This window comes from Erinaceus europaeus, chromosome 19, assembly GCF_950295315.1.
Source record: "Erinaceus europaeus chromosome 19, mEriEur2.1, whole genome shotgun sequence".
In the NCBI taxonomy this organism is placed as follows: domain Eukaryota; kingdom Metazoa; phylum Chordata; class Mammalia; order Eulipotyphla; family Erinaceidae; genus Erinaceus; species Erinaceus europaeus.
In genome coordinates this window covers 21,143,941-21,160,111 of record NC_080180.1, presented here as the reverse complement: position 1 = coordinate 21,160,111, position 16,171 = coordinate 21,143,941, and the positions used below count along the sequence as shown (strand labels likewise).

The following is a 16,171-nucleotide window of genomic DNA, read 5'->3' as shown; positions in this document are numbered from 1 at the left end:
CTACCATGAGCAAGGACCTAGGTTCAAGCTTCGACTCCCCACCTGTAGGGGAGAAGCTTCATGAGTGGCGATGAAAGTACTGCAGGTATCTCTCTGTCTCTCTGCTTTATCACGCTCTCCTCTTAATTTTTTTTATCACTCTGTCTTTTTAATTTCTTTCTGTCTTATTAGAGAGAGAGGAGAAAATGGCCTCCAGGAACATTAAATTCATCATACAGACACTGAGCTCCAGTGGTAACCCTGGTGGAAATAAAAGAAAAGAAAAGAAAAGAAAAGAAAAGAAAAGAAAAGAAAAGAAAAGAAAAGAAAAGAAAAGAAAGTAGAGCCTAAATTCTTGGCAAAGCCTGTATAGGGATCAAAGGAGTTCCAATCTGGGGGGGGGGGGGGTGCTGATGTGATGTGACTTCAGGACCTTGGCGAGCACCCAGGCACCTGCACAGTCTTCTGGGCCCTTAAGAAGCTTCTTGGCTTCCTGAATTAACCCCCTCAAGACAAGGCACAAGGGTGGGGTCACAGGGCCCTGCCTGTTCCCCTCAGGCTGATAAGAGTCATCCTGAGCCAATGAAACAGCCCACTTGCATAATGTGCCGCTTTGCCATGTGCATGACCAAGGTTCAGGCCTGGCCCCCACTGCACTGAAGGAAGCTTTGGTGCTGTGGTCTCTCTCTCCCCCCTCCCTCTCTCTTGCCTGTTTGCCCCTCTGTCTCTATCTGGAAGAAATGAAGGAAGGAAGGAAGGAAGGAAGGGGAATCATCTTATGCTTTTCAATGTGAGCTACTTCATCACTGACCAAACTAGTCAAACCTGAGGCTGAGTGGTGATGCACCCAGTGGAGTACATACACCACCATGCACAAGCCCCTGGGCTGCACCTGAAAGGAGGAAGCTTCATAAGCAGTGAAGCATTGTTACAGGACTCTCTCTCTCTCTCTCTCTTCTCCCTGTTTCTCTCTAAAGAAAAAAAAAAAAACTAGTCAAGCTTCATAGAGTCACTCTGATGTTCTTCCTTTACACACCTGGGCAAGCTCTTACTCAGAAGCTTTAACACACAGGGCTGGCAGGTTAAGGGAAAAACAAGACTATTCCAAAAAGGCCAGTGTAACTTACACGCAGAGACTCAGCAATGTGCAGTTGAAATATGGAGTATGGGCATGGCGGGGGGGGGGTCAAAGGATTTCTCCGGCTGCAGCGTCAGGGGCTGTGGGGCACTGCTCTGCTGACTGTGGGTGCCCTCTCTCTGTGGGCAGTGCCACCTTGGGCTCTGATCGCCATTGCTGTGGTTGCTGGTCTCCTGTTCCTCACCTGCTGCTTCTGCATCTGCAAGAAGTGCTGTTGCAAGAAGAAGAAGAACAAGAAGGAGAAGGGCAAGGGCATGAAGAACGCCATGAACATGAAGGACATGAAAGGAGGTCAGGTAGGACGGCCGGGGTGGGGGAGAGGCGTGCACAGCAGTCTAGGCTGTCCTGATGCTGAAAGGTGGGCCAAAGGTTGGATGATGACAGAGAGACACACACCCCAAGACACACAAGCTTCCTTTTTATTGCTCCACATGGACCTACCTGCTGCCCACACCTGTAGAATAAACTCACCAGAAATGGACTCATTTGTGTATTATCAAGGATCCTCAGCCTTGAAAGAGTAAGAGAACTTTCTAGTGACCTCAAAGAGGCTATTGGGACCAAATGTTGGGAAGAGAGACCCCTACAGGTATTCAGTGGAAGGACACCCTTTGAGGGACTGGGTTTTCCTGCCTGAAGGGGCTGCAGAACAAGGTCTCACTGGAGCACCAGCTGGGAGGGGAAGGGCTCAGACAGGGCAGGATAGTCCCGGGGCCATGCTTCTTTCTTTCTTTTTAAATATTTATTTGTTCCCTTTTGTTGCCCTTGTTTTATTGTTGTTGTAGTTATTGTTGTTGTTATTGATGTCCTCGTTGTTGGATAGGACAGAGAGAAATGGAGAGAGGAGGGGAAGACAGAGAGGGGGAGAGAAAGACAGACATCTGCAGACCTGCTTCACCACCTGTGAAGCAACTCCCCTACAGGTGGGGAGCCGGGGGCTCGAACTGGGATCTTTACGCTGGTCCTTGCGCTTTGCGCCACATGTGCTTAACCTGCTGTGCTACTGCCCGACTCCCGGGGCCACGCTTCTGAAGGGCAAGTGGAAGCCAGCTGTTGAATGATCGTTCATTTCATCTAATCCCTCTTTCAGATTTGGCCAGTCTGGGTTGTTCCCCATACACCCAGATTTCTATTTTAATGTTCACAGAAGCTCCTGTCTCCCGCCCTCCCATTTGTTGTGGAATGGCTAGGAGAAATCTCTTGCTCCCGGAACTGATATGGGGCATGGAAGGAAGGGCCAGCTTAGGAAGTCAGCCAGGGGTCCACATAGCCTTTGAGGGCTCATGTGTGTGTGTTCAGAAGTGCATGTATGTGTGCAAATAGGTGTGCACATGGGCCATAAGGGAAGAGAGAGAGAGAGAGAGAGAGAGAGAGAGACTGTCAACATCCTGGTTCTAGCTTGGTTCTGGCTTGGTTTCACTGAGAGGCTGCGAGTTCAGCGGCTGGTCTGAGCTGTTCGTTTTTCTCTGACATTGCTTTCTTCTCTCTCTTTGTCTCCCCTCCGCTGCACACTGCCTGGCCTGCACTCTCGGTACGTGCTGCCTGGGGGTGGGGTGGGAGAGTCACAGGGAAGGAGCCAACAAGGGAGACACCCTTCCTTCTACCAGCCTTAAGATGCTGTAGGGCACGGGGGCAGTGTCTGACCTCACAGCACAGTGCTCTCAGAGAAAGCACTATTCCATGGGGCTGTGTCTTCCGAACACAGGGCCGAGGGCTGAAGGATTGAGGCACAGACCTTGCCACCCCAACTCAGGGGTTTGCCTGCTTCCAGTTGGGGTCTACTAGCTTCCAGTTGGGGTCTGCTGGCTTTTGGTGCCCCTGCACCAAGCTAGGATGGTCTGCACCTCCTTTAATGCATATCCTTTGTCCCTCCAGCCCCCCACAGGATGACGACGATGCAGAGACAGGCCTGACTGAGGGAGAAGGTGAGGGGGAGGAGGAGAAGGAGCCAGAGAACCTGGGGAAACTGCAGTTCTCTCTGGACTACGACTTTCAGGCGAACCAGGTGAGGCTGGGTGGGATGCAGGGGAGAGGTGGTGGTGCAGGGGAGAGGTGGGGTGGAACAGCAGGATCCACCAGACCCTGTCGTTGCACCTGTCTATACTGAGGGGGGTAGGCTAGAAAGTGCAGGCCTGCACCCTAAGCTGGACTTTTCACTCTGGCTTGGTCCCCACGTGCTCTAGGGAAGGGCTCCTGCTTTGCCATGAACGTGCTGCCAGCTGTGGGTGCATCAAGCATCCCCGAATCTCCCTGTCCCCCTTCTGTCAATCCAAATTCCTGGGCCAGTCAACCTCCAGAGCGCCTGTGTACCCCCCAACACACACACCACTGCTATCTCCCCACTTCTGGGGAGGGCTTGTAGGTGCTGAGGGTTGGCTAGACCCCAGGAGAGCTGGCCCCAGACTCAAGTCCCTGCTGTCCCCACAGCTCACCGTGGGCGTGCTACAGGCTGCTGAACTGCCTGCCCTGGACATGGGTGGCACCTCCGATCCATATGTCAAAGTCTTCCTCCTTCCTGACAAGAAGAAGAAATATGAGACCAAAGTCCACCGGAAGACACTGAATCCTGCCTTCAACGAAACCTTCACCTTCAAGGTGCTGGGGGCTGGGAGGAGGTTTTGGCTCCTCCCTACTCGCCATCACCCCTACCACCCCACCCTGCCATGCCCTGCAAGACCTTTCCTCCACCCTAGTTGTGGCCCAGGCTCCAGAAGCAGCTGAGTCTGGAGCAACGGCAGGTTGATCCGAAGGCCGGGATACCTGCCCACGGGGCACCTGCTCCCCCCAAGCCAATGGCCTCCTGTCTCTGCAGATTCACCGGCAGCCTAGGCCCAGACCTGCCCACAGCACCCCAGGAGGTGTTCTGGGTCCTCTGTGACCTTGACCTTGCCTGTGTTCTACAGGTGCCCTACCAGGAGCTGGGGGGTAAAACTCTGGTGATGGCCATCTATGACTTTGACCGCTTCTCCAAGCACGACATCATCGGGGAGGTGAAGGTGCCCATGAACACGGTGGACCTCGGCCAGCCCATCGAGGAGTGGCGAGACCTGCAGGGCGGGGAGAAGGAGGAGGTGAGAGCAGACAGCAGATGGGGAGCGGAGAGGGGTGTGGCCACCACCAGCTGGGACTGGAGGACCCCCACTTGGCATCCTGCCTCCAAACTTCCTAACTGTGTGACCATGAGTACAGCACTTCTCTGTCTCTGGGCACAGCCAGGGTTCTCTTCTTTCACCTCTTGTTACAGACGAGGATCAGCTAACTGTCTGTGTGAAGCCCTTAGTAGGCATCTGGGTCTAGTAGGTGCTCAACTAAAAGAGAACTTGATGGCTATTGCTATTCTCAAGGTTCTGCTGTCATATGGGGACAGTGATTAGTGACTCTGTGCCTCAGTTTACCCAGGTGGAAAGCTATTTTCCCTAAAGGTTTCTCAGCATGGGGGCTCATCCTTCTAGCAAGTACGAGCCTTCACTCACTAAATATTTCTGAACACCTGCTGTGTGCCAAAACCTCATTCTAGCTGCTTGTCTCAGCGGAATGCCTACACATTCAGCAAGTGCCAGGTGGTGACAGAGGGGTGAAGAGACTGAAGACACCTCTCTTTTTTCCTTTCTGTTTTTCTCTCTCTTCCTTCCTTTTTTTCCCTCTCTTCTGTCACCATTGCAACTGATCACTAGGGCTTTATGCCTGCAGGAAGCCACCATTCCCAGTGACCACCATTTCCATGTCTCTTTCTCTTTATAATAAAGGATGACATATATATATATATATATATATATATGGAGAGAGAGAAAGACAGACAGACAGACATCTGCAGCACTGCTCCATCACTCATGAAGTTTCCTCCCTGCAGGTAGAGGGGACTGGGGGGGGTTTAAACCCAGCTCTGTGCATTCTACCAGGTGTGCCACCACCTCCTCACTCCCCCCTACTTTTTTTTGGCCCCACACTGTCTGGGAATGAGGGCCATTTAAACAGAGACCCGGGTAGATCATCCAGTGTCACCTGAAAAGTGCCTCTGCACCCGCGTCTCAGTGGTCACTGAGGTGCCTCGCCCTGTCACAGGAAACAGTCAAGGTGACAGCAGTGGAACCCAGAGCTTGCTGAGGCCTTTGGAAGCCACATTCCGGGTGTGGGGGTGGTGAACAGGGGCTGGTTGGTGGTCATCAGCGTGAGATACACACCCACTCTCACCTCCCACGGGCCTGGGGTAGGACCCCAGATACACCTGACACCCAGCCAGGCCCTCCCCAGCATTTATTTCCTCTCCTGGCTTCTGCTTCCACTTCAGCCTCTAAGACACAGTTTCCGAGCCACCCACTGGTCACCCCCCCAGGGACTAGGGACACACCATTGCTGTGCTTGTCCATTGCTATGCTTGTCTCCAAGCTAGGGGCAGTGGGATGACTGATTTGACCTGTGTCCCCTTCCCCCCACCAGCCAGAGAAGCTGGGTGACATCTGCACCTCCCTGCGCTACGTGCCCACGGCCGGGAAGCTCACCGTCTGCATCCTGGAGGCCAAGAACCTGAAGAAGATGGACGTGGGTGGCCTTTCAGGTACCTGCAGAGCCTCTGGCAGCCAATAGGTGGCACCAGAGAGCCAGTCACGGCTCAGAGCTCTGAGAGTCAGCCTGCCTTGGACCTTACAGCATCTGTGGGTTCCTGGCAGGACCCCAGCTCTGGCTTCTCAGCCCCTCCCCTTCTCTGAAGGCCCTCAGCCCACTCTGAGCTTCCCTCCAGGAGCCCCACAGCTAGATCACCATGGAGAATGTGTGTGAGCTACTGGGCACTCAGTCAGGATAGGATGCCTCCCAGGAGAGAGAGGGAGGCTCAGGATTCAGCCCAAAGCCACTACAATCCCAGACTCTTCTCCAAGAGCTGTCAGGTCTTGGAGTACTCAGTGGGGTGCCCACAGCACAGGGTTCTGGTGGGACAGGAGCCCCAACACCTCCATGAACCCTGAGAGTCACCCTGAGCTCCAGCTCCCATTAGCTGGCGTTCTGCAGGTCCTGGCTGTCACAGGTCCAGTGTATGACTTTGGGCATCACTTCCCCTCTCTGGGCCTCACTTTCTTGACTGCAAGGTGAAGAGGACTAAATCAACTCAGGGTTGATAGATGAGTGCTGTTCCACTTAGCTGGTCCTGACTAGGACAGACAACCCCCTCCACAAAGACTTTATTTGGGCTGAGAAGCTCCCAAGCATAATTCTCCAGGCAGCCACACAGATGGGCCAGGGTGGTTCTTGGACTCCCAGGTGGGGAGTCCAAGTCTTGGGGTGGGGGCTGAGGGCACCTTTCCTGTGGGCTTTCTCTGCAGACCCCTATGTGAAGATCCACCTGATGCAGAATGGCAAGAGGCTCAAGAAGAAGAAGACAACAGTGAAGAAAAAGACCCTGAACCCCTACTTCAATGAGTCCTTCAGCTTCGAGATCCCCTTTGAACAGATTCAGGTGCTGGGCCCTTCTAGCATGAGCTGGGGGGCCGGTGTTCAGGGAGAGGGCCCACACCCAGGAGGTCCTAAGACCTGGAACTATGAGGTGGGGAGGCGTCTAACTGTGCTGGCCTGGGGGCAAGGGCTCATTCCTGGGGGCTTCTTCCACAGATTCCCCCCCCCCCACTTCCTAAGAGGAGATACACAAACCACTTTAAGCCATTCTACTTTGGGACCAGAGAGAGAGCTCACATGGTAGGTGCTTTGCCATGCATACAGCCCAGCTTCAAACCCTACTACCACATGGGAGATGCCAAGGCACTCAGGGAAGATCCAGTGCTGTCTGTTTCTCTGTTTCCATCTGAATGAACAAGAGTGGTGAAATTGTGCAGCGGTGTACTATTGTAATTAAAAAATTGAAAACCAGAGGGGTGGCGCGGCTCAGTGTAGGCTTAAAACAATCAAAGATTTATTACATGGCGAACAGCAATATGGAACCATTTATTTTAGGTACAGCAAAATCAGCAGGGGTCGATAGGCCAGGCCCAAGAGATAAGTTAATTATTAAAGTTCAGCTTCACCTGTACAAGTCCTGGGAGGAGCGGCCACGGTGGGGCCAAGAGCATGCAGGAAAGCAGGGAGCCTGGAGGGTGGAGTGCAGGAACAGAGACAGACTTCTGCCTGGCACACGTGCTTCAGTCGGTCCTGACGTCAACCTGATGTCAGCTGTATGCTAATTACATTCTCACATTCAGCCGTATGTTAACCAAGCCCCAAAGTCCTGTTCACGGGCTGTATCACAACAATGCACCCAACTGTGTGCAAGGACCCCAGCCTCCACCTGTAAAGGGAAGGCTTCAGGAGTGGTGAAGCAGTGCTGCAGGTGTCTCTCCTTCTCCCCCTCTCTCCCCCTTCCCTCTCAATTTCTGTCTCTATCAAAAATAAATTTTAAAATGTTAAATAAATAAATTAGAAGGGCCGGGCAGCGGTGTGCCTGGCAGACAGCAAGGACCCAGGTTCAAGCCTGGCGGGGGGAGGGAAGCTTCACAAGTGGGAGAGCAATGTTGCAGGCATCTTTCCTTCCTCTTTTTCACCCTCTAAAATAAAGTAAAGCTGAGAAGGTGGGGTGACAACCCCCTCCTCTGTCCTACCTCAGTCACTTGGGCCCTGGCCATCCTTGTCCCCACTCCTGTTGGCCCTGAGGTCTACTGCCCCTACCCTCTAGCCCTCCTCCACAGCCTCCCCCTCCCTCCAGAAGTCCGATAGGCGTAGGAGGTGATCGCCCCCCAGCCAGTCCTATTGGCTGTGTCTCCTGACACCCACTTACCTTCCCAGGTGCAGGTGTCTCTCTCTATTTCTCTCTCCCTCCAACACCAAATTTATCTCTGTTCTATGCAAAAAAAAAAAGGAAAAAATTAAGAGTCGGGCGGTAGCGCAGTGGGTTAAGCACACGTGGCACAAAGTGCAAGGACCGGTGCAAGGATCCCGGTTCGAGCCCCCAGCTCCCCACCTGCAGGGGAGTCGCTTCACAGGCGGTGAAGCAGGTCTGCAGGTGTCTATCTTTCTCTCCCCCTCCTCTCTCCATTTCTCTCTGTCCTATCCAAGAAGGCCAACATCAATAACAACAATAATAACTACAACAACAAAACAATAAGGGCAACAAAAGGGAATAAATATTTTTTTAAAAAGAAGGAAAAAATGGGCGCCAGGAGAGGTGGATTGTAGTGCTGGTACTGAGCCCCAGCAACAACTCTGGTAGCAGAAAAAAAAGAACCAGGTTTTGCTCTCTCTCCCGGAAGTAGCCACATCACTCCTTTCCTCCAATCTACAGACCCCCCTACTGTTTACCTAAAGATAAGCCCCTTACATGACCCCACCCCAACCCACCAGCCTCATTTCCGGCCTCCTTGTTCCTCACACTCAACCTCTATGCTTCTTCTTAACTTGGCTTCCCTTCCAAAAGCTTGGTTTCTCTTTTCTCTGCTCAGAGAAATATTTAGCTTTCACCTTCCAGTTTACAAGTCACTTTCTCCGTGAAGCCCCTGCTGATTGATCCCAGCAGGACTGTGGCCTCCTTTGCCCTTCTACGGTTCCATGCACTTACCTCTCTGGCGTGACCTTGTGGTTAATCTCTGAGTACTTGTCTGCTCTCAGTAGAGAGAAAATTCATTCATCTTTTCCTTTTCCTCCCTGACTCCCAACCCCAAGTGTCAGCACAGTGCCAAGAGCATATCATGTGCTTTATAAATGCCTACTGATAGACACACAGGTGGCTTCGAGAAGGTGAGGTGTTTCTTTTCACCTAGGTCTTGGTTGGAGCCAGAGATAGGAGGAAGAAGCCCCTTAGGGGTGGGAGGCTTTACTTCCAGGTCATTTGGAGTGGTGTTGATGATGGGGGAGAAGTTGGATCTCCCTTGTCTCCACTTGTCAACTCCCTCCCTCCTTGGTTTCCCTGCAGAAAGTCCAGGTCGTGGTCACCGTGCTGGACTATGACAAGCTGGGCAAGAACGAAGCCATTGGCAAAATCTTTGTGGGCAGCAATGCCACAGGCACGGAGCTGCGGCACTGGTCCGACATGCTGGCTAACCCCCGGAGGCCCATCGCCCAGTGGCACTCGCTCAAGCCTGAGGAGGAGGTGGACGCACTCCTGGGCAAGAACAAGTAGGCTGCAGTGGCTGGGAGGCGCCCTGCACAGACACTGATGAGATCCAGAGCTATCAATACCTCAGTTACGCCACCTTAGAGGTTTCCTTTTTCATTTGTGGTCTTGTCCCTGTTCTTCTTTTTCTCTTTTGAAAGACCAACTTCCCTCTGATGGCTGTGTGAGGAGAACACCCGATGAGGTGAAAGAGAAGCCTGGCTCTTTTCATCGTCCCAGGAGCTGTCCTGCTGCATGCTCTGTCACATCTCCCATCACTCTTCCAAAGCTTCATGCTCTCTGGGCAGCAAGTTGCAGCACTTCCTGTTTTGGAGTGTTCTGGATCAACAAAATGGCGGCATATCCGGTTTCTCAACAGGGAAGGCAGTGTAGTGGCCGTTCACCCATGTGTGTGCTAGAGCCTGTGTTTGAGCACCTCTGTGTAGTCCTGGAGAGAGCCATGAACAATGACATTGTGTGGGGAGAGAAGACTCTTCAGGGACTCTGGAATGAAGAGAAGCTCAACTCGGAGGCCTTCTCTTCATTTGCAGAGAGGGCTCAGAACCTGTTGGATCACAGACACCCCCATATTTCTTGTGGGGGAATGCAGGATATGGAGACTGGATTTGTCCAGAACTAGAACCAAACCCCTGATACCATCATAGACTTCCTTCTGTTATGGTTTTTCCCACAAGTGTGGTTTCTGGGACACTTGTAGCAACGAACTATTTGCTAGTTTAGTCAGACTTTAATAGGGACCATGAGTCCTGGACCTATTCTTGTTGATAGCTAATATCAAACTATGAAGATACAGAAGTCTCATCGTTACTCAGAAAGATCAAATTGGAACTCCTGGATCTTCACTTTCTTCTGGTGGGAAACACAGATGCACTCTCCCTTTCCAGAATATATGCAATGCGGTTCATTTGCATTTCTTCCCCATACTGCTTTTGCTTCTGTTTTCTTTTAACTTAAGTGAAGCGGTGCTGTTTGAAGACATGTTATCCGTACAGAGCCAGAGAATTTAAAAGGAAGGTTTCAATGTTCTTAGTTCCCCTGAGGTCCAGGTAAGGAGAGAGTGGTAAAAGGAGAGGGTGGTGGATACAAGGCAGAGGTTTCCTGGGATGAGCTGGTGGAAGCCCCGAGACTCTGCTGAGCTGCCACACCCCTGCTCTCCTTGCCAGATGGCTCACAGGGTAGCCAGTGTGGCTCAGGGAGACCTTTAGGGAGGCCCCATCCTACCACTCACCAGGGAAGCTTCTCTTTGAATTCCAGTAAGCAGGTACCTACCCTACAGGGGTGGTAGAGCAAACCCTGCTGGGCTTTTTACTACACACAATGTCCCATTCCCTACTTACCTGGTGTCCTCAGCATTGATTAAAAAAAAAAAGCCATATATATGTTAGTCAAGTTTGCACTGAGTCCCCTTCCAGACTTTCAGCCTGAGCAAGAGTCAGCCCTTATGTGTCCAGAGACCAGTGCCACTTCCTTCAGCTCTTTCATCCCATCTTCTCGCCCTTCCATTAACCCCCTCTATCCTCCATGGAGCCCTAAGAATACTCGAATCTTCCCCCCCCCCCCCAGGAACCTGGGGGACTGTCTTCCCAGGCAGCAAAGATGGCGGCACTTCCTATCCCACCCTATCTGGTCTACCTTAGCTTCCTGTTGGCGCCTGAGACAGATGAGCAGTGTTGGAATCAGTCTTTGAGGACTGAGCACAAAGAAGGCACAGACATCTTTTTTATGTTGTTAAAAGAAGAATTGGGAGGAGGGGGAGGAGGAGGTGTTCTGCTTTTTCATGTGTGGTTGTTGGAGTAGAGGGTGAGGAAATACCTCCACCAGAAGCAGACTGGGCAGCAGGGTCAACACTGCCTGTCTTTCAGAGACTGTTCTCCTTTTTGCTAGTGGCCCTCAGTAGATGGGAGGTGTGTGCAATTTATGATGAGAATGAACGATGGTCTGATGAGGACCATGGTCAAAGTAAAGCCTCACAGGAGAGTGAGGTGCCTTCTTAGAATCAGGGTGCCTGCAGAGTAAGAGGCCCTGGTGTGGACATCAGAAGTGATGGACTTTTCTCTATTCCCGGAGCTGTGGGGTTTTGGAGCTTTCTGGGATCTCTCCCCACACACTCTCCTCACTGTCATCCACACTTATTCATGAGACTACCTGTCTATCTTGCCCCTCCACCTTCATCCTTTTGCCCCTTCTCAGTCCTCCCTCCTCCACCTTGGATTCTCTGCTCTTGATCCCCACCCGACCCTTCCAGAGTCCTAGAGCTGCCACTGTCCTGATGGAAAGAGAAAGCCTTTGGGTGTCTCTGCCTGGGAACAGGGCTGGCTTTCACTAATGTGGGTCCACATCTCTCACAGGCCTCCTTGGGGAGGAGGGGCAGCTTACTGAGACAACAGGTATTGGTGCCAGTGTTGAGTCAGGGGAAGCCCTAAGTGTGGGGGGCACAACCCTGCCTAGGTTCTGGCGGCACCCGAGTGAGCCAGAAGGGACAGGTCAGTGCCCACAAACTGGACAGGGAAACACGCTTTCTCTACTTGTGGGCTGATGCCACCCACGCTCCAGAGTCCCACTCCAGTCCTCACTGCTATGTGGGGTTATTGCTGGGGCTCACAGACTAAAGGGGCAGAAAGCCCAAGTAGGAAGCTGGAGACGTTTCCAGGGCTGCAAGTTTTCACTTCCAATATCTACTCCAGAGAGAGGAAGTTAATATAGATGTGGGTTTCTACAGAGGACCTCTGAGCGTGGAGATTTAGACCCAGGCCTGCCCTGGTACGGGAGAAGACTCTGTCTTGTCCCTGAATAATCACCCAGAAGTGAAAGCATCTTTGCCAGAGTTCTGGGTAGACTGTTGGACATCTTGGATGGGGGCTGAGGACTGGGGAGGCCAGTGATAGCCTGCCAGCGAGTAGACACTTGGCAGGACTGAGAAGTGAATCTCCCGGGTTCCAGGGCAGCAAGGGCTGGATCTTAGGCTCAGAGCCTGGTCTTCCTCCATCCCAAGAAACCTTACACTGTTTCTGAAGATTCGATTTGGGCTGAATCTGATGACTCAGCTCTTGGGTAGGGGGGAGGGGAGAGGGAGGGAGGGGGAGAGACCAACCTCCTGGGTTGGGGGGTGACCCGGCTCCCTTGTGAATCTTCCCCCATGCAGGGGTGGTATTGGGTGATCCCAGAGGCTGAGAGACCTTGTTTGGGGTTGGGATAAGATAGTCTACAGGCCTTTAAGTCCCTGGTTAAGTCTTGGTCTCCCCCCCACCCCCACACCTTGTAATGAGAGAGTCTTTCCCTAAGAATGTTCTTTTCCTAGAGAAATCAGGAAGAGGTGGAACCAGGAACTGCCCTCCCATTCACACCCCTGTGTCTCCCCTCCCTCCCAGATTGGCAGGATCCTTTGCCCAGAGCCCCAGGAGGCAGCAGACAGGGAGGGGTCCCAGGTCTGAGCTTGTGGTTGGATCCAGACTCAGATGGGAACACAGGCCACCATCAGGTTTGCTTCTCAGATAAACAACAGACACGTGTTATGTGTAAGTCTAACCCAGGCAATGCTTTGGGACAGTGCTTTGCTGTTTATCCGAAAGTCAAACTTAGCCAGATCCAGCATTTTTGTCTAGGACACCCTCTTATGAACGACTCCTCCTTCCCCTCCTCAGTCCTGGGGACCCAATCTGGTCACCAAGGGTTTCCCGTAACCTGCTTTTTGAGCTGCAACGTTGAGAAGGGGACACTGTGACTTGAAGACACATGAATATACTTCATTTTTTTAAGTGACAAGAACCTTCTGAAGCCATTCACACCTCATCTGACCCCCACCATGTGTGTTTAGTTATCTATAAAAGAAGATAGTTACCTATTAACATAGGAACCGAATCTTGTGTAAGTGAGATGCATGTTTCTAACCTTCTGTAAATAGCCGCATGGATGCTGAGAGCCCCGCCCCGCCCCACCCCGCCCCGTCACACCACCTTGAGCTGCTCCTTGGATTTCATGTGCAAAGTCTTTGTCTCTCGGCCCTGTGTCACCCTGGTGGGAAGACACAGGAGGCCCCAGGATGCTGGTCCCTGTCCCCTGAGCCAACCCTCCATCCTGGCATCCAATGTGCTGGTGGCTTGTGTCTCTAGTACCTCTGTGGTGTGCCCCTCTCCCCACTGTTTGAATTAACTGAAAAGCCATAATGGGGCTCCTTCCGGAGACGGCCCTTGGAGCCCCCATGTCCCCTGACTGGCTCCCCTCAGAACTTGTGAAGGGCTCACCTGTCCCCCTCTTGTCCCCTCAGTCCTGTGTCATGAGGACAGATGGTGGCCAGGGTTTCTGCTGGGTCCTCAGGCCATGTCCTGGGCTGGGGGCACTGACCCAGATGGCCCCCATGGTGATGACCTGATAGTTCCAACTCCACCTCCACCCCCAACCTCGTGGGTCATAGACAGGGCAGTGGTGGGGACTCCCTTCTTTGGGTCACTTTCTTGGGGGCCCTGTGGAGGCACCTGGGCTCTTTGGGAGCAGCTAGTGAGGGGGCTCAGCCTGCCATCAGGTTCCAGTTACCACCTGGGGTCAGAGGGCACTGGCAGGAGGAAAGAGTTCAGCACCTGGCTTCCCCACTGCCCCCTCCTGAGTGCTGCAGAGAGCTCAGAGGGGTAGCCTGTGGCCGGCCTGACAGACGGGCTTCATGATTTTTGAAGCAGACAGACTTGCATCTCCTGTGTCGAGCCCCACAGACACATAGGAGTGAGCCCAAAAGGGCAGATTGATGGGTGCCTGGGGCCAGGCCTGCAGCAGAGTTTTAGTGTCAAGACTTGGGCAGGTGGAAGCATTAGGGGGAAAGCAGGCCTGGCATCCCCAGGGCCCCCTCTCGCCACACCCACGGAGGGCAGACAGAGCCCAGCCTCAGCTGAGGGAGCATCTGGCTGCACAGGGTTGGCGCCCCACCCAGGTCTCTGAACTCAGGGCGCCAGCTGGACCTTCTCACAGAGCCGATGTTCTGCCCTGGCTCTTTCCCCGCGAGAGGCCCTGACTCACTGCTCTCTGAATTAGGATGGGCAGCCCCCCACCTGCGACCTGCCCCGGACCAGCCTGGGATGCTCCAGCCCCACCAGGAACCCAGGTCTTTATCTTCATAGGAAGGACACATATATACCCCCTCCCTGCTTGGCAATGCTTCCCCGCCCTTCCCCCACCCTTTGTGTGGACTTTGTTGTTCTTGTCTGATCTCTTGTCAAACTGTTATTTTGTAATGAGCTGCGTCTCCTTATTAAAGAAATGAGCTGAAAGAAACCTGGGGGTGGGGGACGTCTTAGTTATTTTTGCTGGATGACAACGTGTATGGGGGTGGTGTGCAGGCAGAATCCACCAGTGAGGGTAAGCACAGTGGGTGCATGGGGGGCAGTTTGAGACTGGCAGCACAGAGGACCTCGGCCCATTGGGGGGGTTAGGATGGACCAGACTGGTACTCTGGGAGCTTGGGGGGTGCATATGTTCATGGCAGCCTAGCTGGGAGGAGCATGGTGCTGGGGGTGTCCTCTGGAGGTGGGATAGGGTGGGGTGAGGGGTGGGGACTTTCACAAGGCACACCATTGTGTCAGAGCAGAGTCCCAGACGGCGGCTGACTCCTCGGGCAGGAAGGCTCTCGTGTAGCTAAGGAAAGAGGAAGTAGAAAGCAGGGCTGCTTGTCTCTCTGCCCAGGGAAGGGTTAAATTCCTTCCTCAGTTTCCTCTCTAACCTGAAGGAGCCTTGGCTGCCATTTTGGGAGCTGACACCAAGCACCCAGCAGGCCCTGGGTGCTTGCAGCCATGTTTAAGGGAGCAGGTAGGAAGAGACCTCAGGCTGGTGCCAGTTAGGCAGGTCCAAGCAGACAGAGAAGGTGAAGCCAGGCCTCCAGGGTCCTGTCAGCTGGTCATGGGGCTCTCTCCCTTCTCAGGCTGGGCTGTGTGGCCAGGAATGGAAGGCAGGGCCCTGGGGAATTCCTTGGGGGGGGCCTCTGCAGGATGCTGGTCCACATGGGGGCCAGGTGACACTGTCTCCAGACTTTCCACTTCCCACAGGGGAGACCAGACAAATGCCATCTGTGGTTGGGAGCCCAACCCCTACCCCCACATGCCCCCATCAGTAGGGCCCTGGGACAGACCTGAACTCTTCAACCATGATGTGATGTGTGTTTGTTCTGTGGCTGCCTGGCTCCCAGCAGCTGGGTGACAGTGAGGGGAAAGAATCTTCACTCCTTGACCTCTCTGTGCCCATGGCCAAGTCAGAGACCAGGGATTTCCGCTTGTCAAAAAAAAAAAAAAAAAAAAAAGACAGGGCTGGGCAGGGCCTGAGGCGGGGCTGGAGGGAGAAAGTCAGAGCAGGCCTGCAGCTTCCTGCCCTGCACACGGCCAGGCTCCTCCACTGAACTGCTTTTGTAGCTGAGATCTAGCAGTGACCCAGCGAAGAGCCCTACACCCCCCCCCCAAAAAAAAAAAGAGTGCACACCTGGCCAGATTCAGCATCTCTGTACCAACTGGCTCTTGCTGAAGGAATAAGCATCCCCAGTTACTTAAAACCTCACTTCTTGGGGGCTGGGTGGTGGCAGACCTGGTTAAGCACACAGTTACCAGGTGCAAGGACAAGAGTTCAAGCCCTCATTCCCCACCTGCAAACGGGGAAGTTTTGCAAGCAGTGAAGCATTTATTGGTAGGTGTTGCTGTCTTTCTCCCTCTCTGCACCCCCCTCACCCTCTCAATTTCTCTCTATCCTATCAAATAAAGGGGAAGAAGGGGGAAAGATGGCCGCCAGGAGCTGTGACTTCATCTTGCAGACACAGCCCTAGCGATAACCCTGGTGGCAACTAAAGACAAAAACAACTAACCTGACCTGGTTTGTTTCAGAGCCGGGTTTTTGTGCCTGTGATTCCACCACTCCTGGTGGATTCCTTTTTTTCCCTTCAGATTTCACAAAGGCAGAGAGAGAAAGAAACACCACAACACTGAATGATGGAATGCTCC

The 16,171-nt window shown here is 53.1% G+C and overlaps 1 protein-coding gene across 4 annotated transcripts in view; it reads left to right on the top strand.

The window, feature by feature from the left end:
* SYT2 (synaptotagmin 2) overlaps positions 1 to 10,129 on the top strand; it is a 117,089-nt gene extending 106,960 nt beyond the window's left edge. For all 4 annotated transcript variants that reach the window (XM_060178592.1, XM_060178590.1, XM_060178591.1 and 1 more), the window contains 7 exons: positions 1,247 to 1,413; positions 3,003 to 3,122; positions 3,545 to 3,712; positions 4,021 to 4,188; positions 5,555 to 5,672; positions 6,433 to 6,566; positions 9,006 to 10,129. In XM_060178592.1, coding sequence (XP_060034575.1) covers positions 1,247 to 1,413; positions 3,003 to 3,122; positions 3,545 to 3,712; positions 4,021 to 4,188; positions 5,555 to 5,672; positions 6,433 to 6,566; positions 9,006 to 9,212 — 1,082 coding nt within the window. In that variant the 3' untranslated portion in view covers positions 9,213 to 10,129. The remainder of the gene's footprint in view (positions 1 to 1,246; positions 1,414 to 3,002; positions 3,123 to 3,544; positions 3,713 to 4,020; positions 4,189 to 5,554; positions 5,673 to 6,432; positions 6,567 to 9,005) is intronic.
* The last annotated feature ends 6,042 nt before the right edge of the window (positions 10,130 to 16,171 follow it).